Consider the following 12,314-nt stretch of genomic DNA (forward strand, 5'->3'; position numbering starts at 1 on the left):
TGGGACATTCTCAGACCCTGGTCATTTCCTGCAGGAATCTGATTTGGTAAGAAAATCACCCTCACATATCCCAGGTAGCTACAAAATAGTACAGCGGAGTAAAACAAAGTCTAAAGTTGGCAGTCAGTCCTGTTAAATAAAGCCAAATGCCTTTTGTGGACTAGTTAGTCCTTCAAGAAGGAGTATGCAGTAGAATAGGGAAAAAGGTTAAAAAAAATAGGTTATAAATGAATTATGTGTAAAATATGATATAAGTTCTTGTGACTACCTGAATGGACTCACCCGAAGGAAGAAAGGAAACTTCCTGCCATAGAAGCCGACCCGAAAGAACTCAGGCTCCAGGCGTTGCTGCTCCATGATGTTGTCATAGTAGCTGGCCTCCATTTTCTGTGAAGGAGAAAGGCAGTTGCCTTCAGGTTGGCCTGACTGCTAAGTGGTGTCCAAAGCAAGTTCTCCCAGGCCCAAGTAGACATCATCTTTTGATGATGAACAGAACACTCAGACCGTGTAGAAGGGAGTCCCTGGCCATGATCAGCCTCTCCCCAGGTTGCTGCCTGTTGGAAGAAGAAGGCCTCCTACCCAGTGGGTGGACCCAATCCCACACAGATCCAGGCTTCTTTGTCTTTCAGGGGCACACATTGAGCATGGACTCCTCCCACCCCCATGGATTTCTGGTTTTGTTGATACTCACTACACCAAGTGACTTCTGGCTGGTGTTACTTATAGGTGGCTAATAGCTATTCTCAGCACCATTTTCCATCAGTCCAATTGCACTGCTCTTGTTCATCCATCATCTGACTAAAGAGGCTAATAATCACAGCGAGAAAGTCTCAGTTGCCAGGATCACTGGTACTGTTCCACTTTAAGAGATTTTAAACTTTAAAAGTTGAACGAATATCCATGATGTCTGGCATTACCAAGGTCAGTACGTTTCTTAGTATTGGTTGGCCTGGCTTCACATTCAGAAAAACTCACTGAATTTTGACTGGGAAGATAGCTCTAATGCACTCAATCAAGCCAGCTTGCGGGGGAGCAGTGGCCTTCAGAGACCAGTCAAGAAGCTACTTCTAGAGAACCACATCTATTGTATAGACCCAAATCCCCACCTGGAGCAGGGAACATGGCAGGGAACATAGCCACACTGACTGGGTGGAGGAGGAGGGTGAGACTGCTTACTTCTCTTTGCTAATGAAGTTTGCAGCTACTATGACTCAGAACCCAGCACCAGCAACCAGAAAAGTTTGGTAGAGACCTTCGAAGTCTATGGGACATTTCACTTAATTTTTGAATATTTAGCATGAAAGAAGGGAGTAAGAACAAGGTGCTTGAAAGTGACCACTAGCCAAAGCATGGAAAGATTTTATAAAGTTTTCAGATGAAGCATCCCTGAACAAAATCATTTAGGAAAAGCTCCTTCATGAAGTTGAGCTGCTACCTCCTCCTTGAACCCCCCATCTTATCCTGCATACGCTGCTTCTCCCTTCCCTGAGCACCAGTGGCTCTTGGGGGCTGGATCATACCATCATTTGTCAGATGTGTGTTTTAGTTCCCCAGTGAGACTACAAGGGTCTTGGGGGCAGGAGCCTTGGCTTCACTTCTCCTGTACTGTCCACAGCACTTAAACAAGGGCTAGGCCCACAGTGAATGCTCACTCAGAAAGTGATGCCAGGGAAGTGTCAGCACCTCCAGTCAGGGTGGGGGTAGGGGAAGGGGCAAAGCTCACCCGAATCCAGCTGAGGCTCTGATAATCATAGAGGCTCTCGTACTGACACGCCAGCTCCCTGCACAATGGGATCCCAAACTCCCAGCTCTGTGTCAGAAGGAAAGACAAGGCTTCAGCACCTCAGGCATCCTCAGAACAGCCCCAGCTTACAAGGAACACATCAGAGGGCACAACCAAAGGCCCCCTGCAGCTCATCTGTCACAAAGAACTGCTCAAGATGAGCTGTGGAGCACAACACACAGTGCTGTGGCTTTCTAGCTCATGGTGGAGCTTTCAGGTTTCTCCTCAAATGTCTCTACCTCCAAGAGGACTTTCCCTGACTACCTCATCAAGGACAGGAAATTCCCCACCCATTCTCTGTTTCATTACTCTCCAGTTATCTTAAAAAAGTATTTACTTTTCTGTTGTATGAGTCTCAATTAGATGATGAACTACATGAAGGCAGGAACCCTGTTTATTTACTTTATCCTCAGAGCCTAGAGCAGTGCCAGGCATGAGCAGGTACTCAATAAAGATTTATTTAATAAGTTGATGAAGGTAACAATGACTTTTATTATTTTTTAAGCCTTTATTTAAATCCCAGTTAGTTAACATGCAGCATAAAATTAGATTCTGGCGTACGATATAGTGATTCAGCACTTCATAAAACACCCAGTGCTCATCACAGCAAGTGCCCTCCTTAATCCCCATCACCTATCTCACCCCTCTCCCGACCCCCTCCCCTCTGGTAACCATCAGTTGGTACTCTAGAATTAAGAGTCTGTTTCTTGGTTTGTCTCTTTTCTTCCCTTTAATCATTTGTTTTGTTTCTTAAATTCCACATATAAGTGAAATCATTTGGTATTTGTCTTTCTTTGACTGATTTATTTTGCTTAGCATGATACCCTCTAGCTCCATCCATGTTGTTGCAAATGGCAAGATTTCATTCTTTTTGATGGCTGAGTAATATTCCATTGGGTATATATACACCACCTTGTCTTTATCCACTCATCATCTATCAATGGAAACTTGGGTGGAAACAATGACTTTTAAATTAAGATTACGAAGCTCAGAAACAAGTATGGAAGCCAAGCAGGAAGTGGCTACCCAAGCGCTTAGTAGTAGGCCTGACAATTTCCTTTTAGAAATATTCCAGTCTTAAAGAAGGCTTCAAATGATCCTTGCCTAGTCAGGGACCAGGCTGCCTCTGTGGTGTGGCCCCTGTTATGGTGACAGGCCCACATAACAGGCACCTGAGGAGGGCTTAAGGGGCCTTCACTGAGGGCCAGACTGCCTATTTCCTCTGCTTTTTAATATAGTGCTTTCTTTGTTTTGTTAGATTGGGAATCATTGTTTTACTTGATATTTCAGCTAGGCTCTTCTCCCCAATTTCTAAATGCTAATTAAAATTTTTTATTACAAGACATTTTAAGCATATAGAAAAATAGAAGAATGAACCCCTAGGTACTCATTATCCAGCCTCAACAATGACCAGCTCATCGCCAGTCTTGTATCATTTATACCCCAACTACTTATTGCCCCCCAGAGTTTTTGAAGTAGATCTCAGACATCATATAATTTCACTCAGTCATATTTCAATATGAATGTTTAAATAATAAGAACTATATTTAAAAAATAATATTTGTAATAGCATCAGGGAAAAGGACAACTCTATGTCATTTAGGACTGTGTTTCTCAAAAAGAGCATATTATTTTTATCCTTTGAAAGAATTAATGCCATATGGATTCAAACTGCAGGACCAATTAAAAATATTAAAACAAACCAAAGGGAATTTTTAAATAGACTCTAGCTCCCTGAGTTAATACAGTGCCTCTGACTTAGTGGGCTAGAAAATCTCTTACACCCCCAATACTGCATCTTTCAAGGGGGACAGGTCAGCCCTCTTTCTGGCTCCAAGTGCCACTTGGGCAGGTTTCAGCCAAGTACCCACCACAGGGTCTGCCCGGCAGGCAGCTCCATAGGGGCTGGCCAAGCAGCTGAGCTGTGCACAGACTTCTGGCCAACTTGCCAAGAGCACCCCATGGGGAACTGCTCATTTAGGTGATGAGGGCCCCACGTGGGGCTAAAGGCACTTAAGTCTGCTGACAGTAGCTCCGGGTAAAGCAGGTCTTCTCCCCTACTGGGATCAATGCTCATCTGCCTTGCTGGCATTGCTGCCCTAATTTGTGTAATTTGCCCTCCTGCTCTAAGCCCTCCTCCCACCTACCCCCCAATTATGTTTAGAGTGAGCTAGGACCAAGAGTTTGAAGACCCTCTGTCAGCCTTAAGGGACTGTGCTGGAACCTGGTGGGTCTGGTGGGTCTGCGACTTTGAGAGCTGCCTCTCAACACAGGTAAGAAACGTGTGCAGGAATACCGCATCCCCGCTATGGCTTTTCTCTTGGTCTCCTTCCTTCCAGCAGGAGGCAAAGCCGACTCTAAAACTCCTCATCAATGTCTGAAATCCAGTTATTTCCACCAGCTCTGACAGATGTGTGCTTTTACACTTCCTTGTGGCCCCTCTGACAGGGACGGCACACGTTACATTGACTCAGGCTCATTGTCATCAAACTGGAAAGGAAGGCAAAGGCCTGCGACTCCGGTCTGGTGGTCTTTGTCCTTCTTTTTACACACAGCCTGTTAGAAGCAAGAGATTCATCATTCCTTCAGAGGAGCTCAGGCAAGAGTAACCCTCCGTGAGGAGAGCCCAAGCCCAACTGCACAGAGAAGGCTGCTCCAGTACCAATGGTCTATATGCCAGGTGAGCAGCGGTCAGAGGACTTTGTCCAGCTTCCCTTCCTGTTTGCTCCCTCCGCCCTGTGATGGAGGACCAATTTCCATCTTCACACCTCTCCTTCCCTCTTTCAACTCCCGCTCTGCCAGACCTTGTCTGGCCTGGGAGCGCTGACCCTCTGTGGACTGGAGCCCAGTCCAGCTTGGGGCAGACTCCCAGGTTAACCACCTCACCACCGGAGAACGGCCCTGGGCTAGACTATGACCAGGATTTGAACTTCTGACTCCATCCTTCTGGGTGCTCATGAAATAAACATGGGACCACAGGACGTTGGGTTGTTTGTACTAGGCAGATAACAGAGGCTGGAGTGTGTGTAAGAAAAGCGGAGAGCCTGCCTCGTGAGGCAGGGTGTGCTGGCAGTCTGAGGGCTAGAACCCCTTTACCTGTCCTTCCCCAGAGTCTTCTTTTCTGCCCTCCTCCTGTTGCCAAGGTAGCTTTTCTCCTGGCACCAAGAACCCTACAGGAACACTTTTTCTGCAACAGCCAGGTTTTGCTTTTCTGGAGTCAATAAAAAAAAACCTTGAAGGCTTTCAAGAACTGGTTAGCCTTATCCACTGGTTCTATTAGGTACTGAGGCACAGAAACACAGAAACTGGACCTTCTGTATGAACTCAAGAGGATGAATCTGATAAATACCTCTTTGAGGATGAGCTTATGAAAGGGCTCACTGAGTGGTCTGCACTCAGCACAGAACCTGTTCCCCCAGGAACTCACAGCAAAAACAGGGTGGCTAGAAGAAGTGGGAGAGCCTCAAGAAGGTGGCCTAGGGAGCCTCTGGTCTTTCCCCCATCCTGCTCATCTACAATACTCAAACAGGGTTTACATTTTGATTCTCTTGTCTATACTAAGCTGTAAACGTCCTTTTCTAAACACTAGTGTTTAGTTAGTGTGGAGTGAAGAGCGGAACCAAACCATTGTCCTACTGGTAGGCTCCATCAGATTGGGTTAACTCTCCACTCCGTACTCTGTGCCCACGGAAAGAAAAGAGAACTACTACACTAAAAGGATGCATGCACACTCACACCGTGCTCATGCCTCTCCTTCTGAGCTGGCAGGGCTTGCTGGGCATGTGGGTAGATGGCAGCTCCAGGTGGCCTGGGTGCCAGAAAGGCAGGCCTGGAAGTGTACTGGTGTGGGGCCCTAAATCCAGCCCTGGACTGGCAAGAAGAGGAGACTTTGGGATGGCACTGTGGCTCTGTCACACGTGGCTGCCCAAGCGCTGAGCATGGGCCTCCTTTCTGGGCTAGGTTACCCGAGAGCTCCTGAGGGTTTTGGAAAGGTTCCTGCATGGGTGAATGCTTTTGACAAAGATTTCTCCTATGTTATATAAAACTGATGGATGTTTTCTGATTTATGGGCAAAAGCCATTAATATTTAAATCTTTCTTTTTAATGATGAAAAAATTCATTTAAAAAAACCCCAATTTCCATTCAAGTTAGGGGTTCAGCCACAACAGTTCCCTGAGTGATCCAAATTCAGCTTTTTAAAGCACACTCAAAGCTGAATAATGAGCAAACAGCATCAACAGGTCACACAACCAGCCTTTCCAGTACATGGGCCACAGCCAACAGTGGTCAGAGGGCCCCACAAGGAGCCCTCTGGGAGATGGGAGCAGGATGGCTGGCAAGTCCCTAGGAGGCCTAAACTAATGCTGATGGTGCCTGCCAATCCCACAGAGTCGAGCTTGATGGGGAAGAACTCCAAGGAGACAAGTCCAGTCTGTGCTGTGAGGGAGGGAAATCCAAGATAACATGTACCGGTAAGAGGCAGGACAGGCCTCCTTTGACTAAGGTTAAAATCCACTCATTTTTATGGCTCATATTTTTTACAGCAGATTAGGAAAGCTACATCAGTTCTTGAAGTAAATCTAATAAATGTAAGTGGGGGCCCAGAAGCCCCTGCTGTAGGAGCATCAGCATGTGCCAAGCTGCTCTGTGGGGTTGTCTCTGACACCTTCAATCTGGAATTGGCTTCCAAGCCACAGAATTAAACTGTATATTTTTTTTTCCCAGAGAAAAATCATGCTGCCTCCAAAGCTAATGCACACACATGGGCATCCACCCACTCACCACCCTACACACAACCCTCTGTAGCTTCCGCCCATCCCTACAGTGTCGAGATGCCACACGTTACAGCAGAAACTGAAGAGCTGAAAGGCTTGCCTAATGACACCCACCTTGCCTTTGTTGAAGTAGTGGATGATCTTGCGGCACAGTCCCTCTTTCCGCTGCCACTCTGTCTGGGATGGGTAGTGGAGAAATTCCCGCAGCGGCCGTTCCTCCCACTGCAGCAGCTCACAGTAGAGAAGCAGAGTGAATGCGGCCTCTGTGGGGACAGGAAATATGGAGGTCCAGGGGCTTCTCCTCAGGGATCCAGGAGTAGCCTGGTGCCAGGGGACTAGGCTAAGCACCATGCTAGGGCAGGGCATGTGCAGCCCAGGTCAGGGACACTGGATACCAAAGGTAAGATAGAGGGGCTGCCCACAGCATTAAGGGACCTAAGATCCTGGTAGACACCTTCCTCCCATAGCCTGATCACTGATGCTGGGCTCTAGATAAAGTCCGGCCCAGTGACCTGAGTTTGTGCACAGGCTGTCTTGCTTTGGGAGACACTGACATGTCAGAGGGTTCTTGGGTTCCTTTTTGGTCACTGACTACAGCTTCCTTTCCAGCCTTCTCAGAATGGCTCTTACGGGTAGGCACTGACCAAGGCTGACCCTAAACCAGCCCCGGTGCCTCCAGCACCATTTTCTGACCTCAGCATGGCCCTCATTTCTACTATTTCTGAAAGGTCCAGAGAGGAGTGTAAATGGTGGTAACTGTGTGATGGGCCTGCCCCCAGAAGCTCTGTTCCTGGAGGAGCCTAAAGTTGATGCTGGACCCAGGGCAGAGGACTAGTGACACCTTACCCTATACGTGGAACTGTTGGAGAGAGTTATATAAAACAACAGCAAATAAATACAATGGTTCTCTAAATTCTAAGGCATGTGTCACACTGAATTACAACCACCGCTCTTTCCTGTTCTATTTGCTCATTTTTAGTAGGCATCTCCTACTGGCAAGGTAATTAGCTCTAGCTTTTCTGCCTGGCCTTCCAGGCCCTACTCAAGTCCACTCCCCATGACTGTGAAGAATCTCATTTCTAACTATTCCGTAACCCACTTCCAGTTTTAGCCAAATACACCTGCCTGTAGCCACTCTCCAGGCTCCTCATCATTGCCTTTCTGCCTGTGCTCTGGCCACTGGACCTTCCTGCCCAGGGATGCACATGCCTCTTTACTGGATCTGGACGAGAAGTCCTTTCTTTCTGGGGACAAGACCCTGAGGCACTCAAGGCCTCCCTTTGGAACTTAGGAAACCAGAAGAAATCTTCTTTCCTGACTATATCCTTTTCAGATGTTATTCCTGAGGCCACCGGAAACATGGCTCAGCACCCTCTCTCTGTCCAAATCCCTGACCCAGCCTCTCAGTCATGGTCCAGTCCTTGAGGAGTTTAGTAAAAGCCTCTATAGTACATGAAATTTATCAGTCTATTACTTCACCACTTTCTCAGAGAGTTGCTGGATTCATGGGTGGAAGTAGACACTGAAAATGGCAGATTCAGCCCAGTCATTTCAGATTTTCATTCTTGCCAACCTGTGTGGTCAGGAAAGGTGGTATCTTTGCCAAACAATCTCTTACATCTTGAAATAAGGAAGAAGGATTCTGTGTTTCTACAGATCCATCTAATTCTAGTCATGTTGATGGACGAGAATAGCTTGAATTTCCTGGTTTGTCACACAAATTCAAGTCCTATGGCTCAAGAGCTAGGCTGCAGTGGCTGGTCACCACAGTGAAGAAGGTGGCTATTCTGGGGGAACTATTGCACAAGGTGATGAGGCAGGAGACACATGCATGCATATACCCTCCTGACTCAGAGTAGTGCTCAGTAAACGTGGGACAGGCAAGCTGAAATGCTTTTCAATTTGTTCTATTAGAAAAGGCCTTGGGGCGCCTGGGTGGCTGTTAGTTGTTAAATGTCTGACTCTTGAGTTCAGCTCAGGTCATGATCTCAGGGTCGTGAGATTGAGCCCCGTGTTGGGCTCTGCACTCAGTGGGGAGTCTGCTTAAGATTCTCTCTCTCCCTCTCCCTCTGCCCATCCCCCTCAAAAAAAAAGAAAAAAAAAAAAAAAGAACAGGCTTTGTATGGATTAAATTGTAAACACAATGAAAGGATGCCCGTCTGGCCTGTCAGAAAGCCAGATGAACACTCTCTGTCCTCTCCCCTGGGAGCTCGAAGTGGGGCTGCTGTGCAGTTGCAGGGGGAGGAGCCTAGGTGGCAAGGCAGTTCTGCCGGTGAGTTCTGGAAGTCCCAGTGTTAGGTGGATATTTTTGTGTTGTGGCCTCCACAGCTCTGGCTGTGGAGGTCTTCAGGAAGGCTCTGCTCATGGAGAGTGACATTGAACTCGGATGCTCTGAACCTAGCACATCAGAATTTGGAGGTTACCCTTGAGGCCTCAGAGTTGGTGGATAGGAGGCAAGGAGAGAACAGAACAGCCTCAGACAGCAGAGGACATGGTGTGACGGCACAAGGGGAATTTCTGCCTGCCTTCTCTCCACCACATGTTAGAAAAGAGTTGAGGGAAAGGAGTGAGGTGAGGGCGCCGCACTGGCCACACCACTCTGCTAAGGTCTGGCAGGCACCAGGTCAGAGCCTTCTTCTGCCAGCTGTGCATCCCTGTCCAGTCTGTCCTCAGGGGGAGGCATGGCTGTCCCCCTTCCACTCACCTGTGTAGTTTTCAGCCTGCAAATGCATATCACAAAGCTTATGGATGTAACGGATATACATCTCTTCTTTGTTAATCTCAGATTTGTAAAAATTCTGTAAGAGAGAAGGAAATACACATCAAGATGAGAGAGGCTTCCACCTGTAGTGGCCATACCTGAGCTCCAGGCAGCTGGCCGAAGCCCTGGGTGCACTGGGCAGGAGAAGGAGGGCAGGCATGGAGGCACCTGGCACCAGAAAGAGAAAGGACCAGCCAGAAGGCACACCTGCTCCCCAGGTGTGGTGGGGCCAGTGGCAGATCTGTGGGCGTCCTAAGTAGTGAGGAAGAGGCAGAGTGCCAAGGCAGACTGGGAATTAGGTATGTCAAGGTTGACTGGACCTTGCCAAGGGGACAGGGTGGAGTTCTGTCCAAAGAAGCTCATGTCGTTCCTTTCCCAAGTGGGAATGTGACTGATGAGGTGCAGGTCTCCAAGATACCAGTGACAGAGCTGATATCCTGACTCAAACCCTTAGCCTAACAGCCACTGTAGAAGGGCCAAGGCCAGCACCACGTAGGACAGAAACCATTCCACTGGGCAGATACGAGGAAGGGCCCGTGTCCTCTCACCATCAGGTTAACAGTACAGCCGATCTTCTTATTCTCTGTTTCCTCTCCTTTCATGCAGTCCCTGGATGGGAGAACACAAATGAATGTCTCATGGCATGAAGTGCTGCCTCTGGGACAAAGCATAGAACTCCAGGGTCACGGAGGCGTTAGTATGACTAAACCCGAAATTAGGATGCTCTCCAACAGAAAATGCTTCCACAGATGGGGACTGTACAGGGAGCTCCCTCTGAGCTTTGGAACCACTTCTAGGGTTCAAAGATCTCTGTTCAACTGGTGGCAGAGTGTAGAGCCCAGATCGTTCATTAGGGCATAAAGTGGCACCGACCAATAGCCTCAGCACAGAAGAGGGTATCAGTAAAGGAGAATGTTGAATGCCCAAGTCCTCAGAAGGAGAGGCACAGAGGTTTTCTGATAGGGAAAGTTCCCTTTGTAGGATAATGTTCAACAGAAGCCAAGATGCTCCACTCCAGGGACCTAGCTTCAGGACCCTGTGACTATAGCAACCATGGCATGGTCGTCATGTTACTGCCTCATTGGCTTTTCTCCCTATGCTGTCCTTCCTGTGCACTAGTGGGAAGCACACGTTTGAAGTTTCTTTCTGACTTAGGGGTAGCTTCAGCCAGTGCTGGGGCTGTGTTCACGCTAAGATGAGCAGGGCAGGGTTGGGTGTAGGAGGGGTCAGGGCTGGCCTGTGAGACACAGAACAATGGAAACACTGAGGATGGATCCTTCCCTAGGGAGAGAGAGGTCAAAACTAAGCTCCTCTGGAAGGAACAGAGGCTTGGCACAAGGAGACAGAGGAGAAGGAGAACCAGATTGATGAATCCGGCAAGAAGCCTCCTGTACACACAGCCAGAGTCCCATCTGCCTGCTGTGCTTCCTTCTGTGGAACCCCTTGCTGCTCTAGTGTATAGATACAGTTCCTTGTGCAGCCGTGGGTTAGGGAGAGGCGGCATAAGCGGGTTTATGGAACACTAAGATCAGGCGGAGAGAGTGTCTTGGCTTTGCTCCATTGACAGGCATGGGGCTCAGTGAGGAACATCACAGCTGGGAGTCAGGAGCCCTAGTCCAAGTCGCTGAACCTCTGGGTGATCATTTGACAAACTCAGTTATCCCCATCTTCCCAGCTGTAATCCAACTTCCAGAGGGATGACTTCTTTGAAAGAAAGGAATACTGAAAAATCTCACAACTCTCATGGTATTCCGCAAAGTCAAGTGGCCTTCCTTCTATGGAGGGTTACTATCAGAGTTGGCAGCAATGTGGGATTTAGAACCAAGGTCCTCCTTGTTGGGTTCCCTATCAGTCATAGGCATTTGGTTCCTTTGTAGCCAGACATGGGGGTCCTGCACATGCCACTGCAGAGTCTGTCGTTTGGAGCTAGCAGGGACAGGAAAATGCTGTGACTTTTCAAGAGGAGGGCCAGATGGTCAACTTGTTACAAGCAACACACAAAGTGGCAGGAGGCATCTGTCTCTCCAATAAGTTGGCCCCAGAGAGGGCAGTGAGATCTCAACTAGCTACTTTGGCATTAAATGGTTTGTTTTTTCCTAGAAAGCATCTGAAACACTTACCAGGCATCACCTTCTGTTTGGCCATAACTAGAACTTTACTGCCAAGTCAATTAAACAGAAAAGCACTGGCCTCAACCCGTTGATACCAGGGGCATTCCCTACACACCTTTGTGCGCTACGACCGCCTCTCCCATGTAATGCTAACAACCGACTCTTCTCTTCTGTGTGGCTACTCAACAGAGAGGACACCTTTTAAAGCTTCTGACTTGGGTGCAGCCATTGCTCTCCTGCACTCTTTCTCTGGAGGATGAATAGGGAAGACTCTCCTAAGGAGGCTTCTGAAGCAACTGGCTGTGAGCATTGTGCTGGTGCTGACCTAGACCAGGGCCAGGGCAGCCCTTAGTGAGACTGGAGAGGCCTGAGAAAGGCAGGCTCCATAACCTCCAGTTCCTCTTCCAGATGGAGGGTTCCACTTAAATCCCCAAGGGCTTGGCAACTCTAGCTCTGTCCCTGCATATTCCAGGACACTGAAAACCACTCCCCTCACCCCCAAACCCCAGGGGCTCTGCTTCCTCACCTGGGAAATACAGAAGCCACCAGTGAACATCTTTATAACTGACATAGAGTATCATTCACACAAAAGCTGAAGACATTAGTTGAAGAGGTACTCAGAGGAGGTTCATGTTAGTCTAAAACTGAGTCTTACACTCTAGGTTCACCTCATTCTGGAGTAAACCTATTAATTATTTGTATAATCAATGTGTATATATTTAACTGTCAACAACTATTTTCTTAGTAGGTTCTTGATGAACTAAACCGCACTGGGGTTGAAGAGACTTCTTGGTTCCTGCATGGTCTTCCCATCAATCAATATGTACTATATATGTGCCAGAGGACCATCAAGACTTCCTGCAGGGGACCAGGGAGATAAGGAC

At 48.0% G+C, this 12,314-nt stretch overlaps 1 protein-coding gene across 5 annotated transcripts in view; it reads right to left on the bottom strand.

Moving 5' to 3' along the window:
- DOCK3 (dedicator of cytokinesis 3) overlaps positions 1-12,314 on the bottom strand; it is a 589,066-nt gene that overhangs the window by 24,340 nt on the left and 552,412 nt on the right. For all 5 annotated transcript variants that reach the window (XM_078077688.1, XM_078077697.1, XM_078077693.1 and 2 more), the window contains exons 36-40: positions 9,868-9,928; positions 9,263-9,356; positions 6,673-6,821; positions 1,724-1,810; positions 283-387 (exon numbers count right to left, since the gene is read on the bottom strand). In XM_078077688.1, the coding sequence (XP_077933814.1) occupies positions 283-387; positions 1,724-1,810; positions 6,673-6,821; positions 9,263-9,356; positions 9,868-9,928 (496 nt within the window). The remainder of the gene's footprint in view (positions 1-282; positions 388-1,723; positions 1,811-6,672; positions 6,822-9,262; positions 9,357-9,867; positions 9,929-12,314) is intronic.

The sequence above is a fragment of the Halichoerus grypus genome, chromosome 1, assembly GCF_964656455.1.
Source record: "Halichoerus grypus chromosome 1, mHalGry1.hap1.1, whole genome shotgun sequence".
Lineage (NCBI taxonomy): Eukaryota > Metazoa > Chordata > Mammalia > Carnivora > Phocidae > Halichoerus > Halichoerus grypus.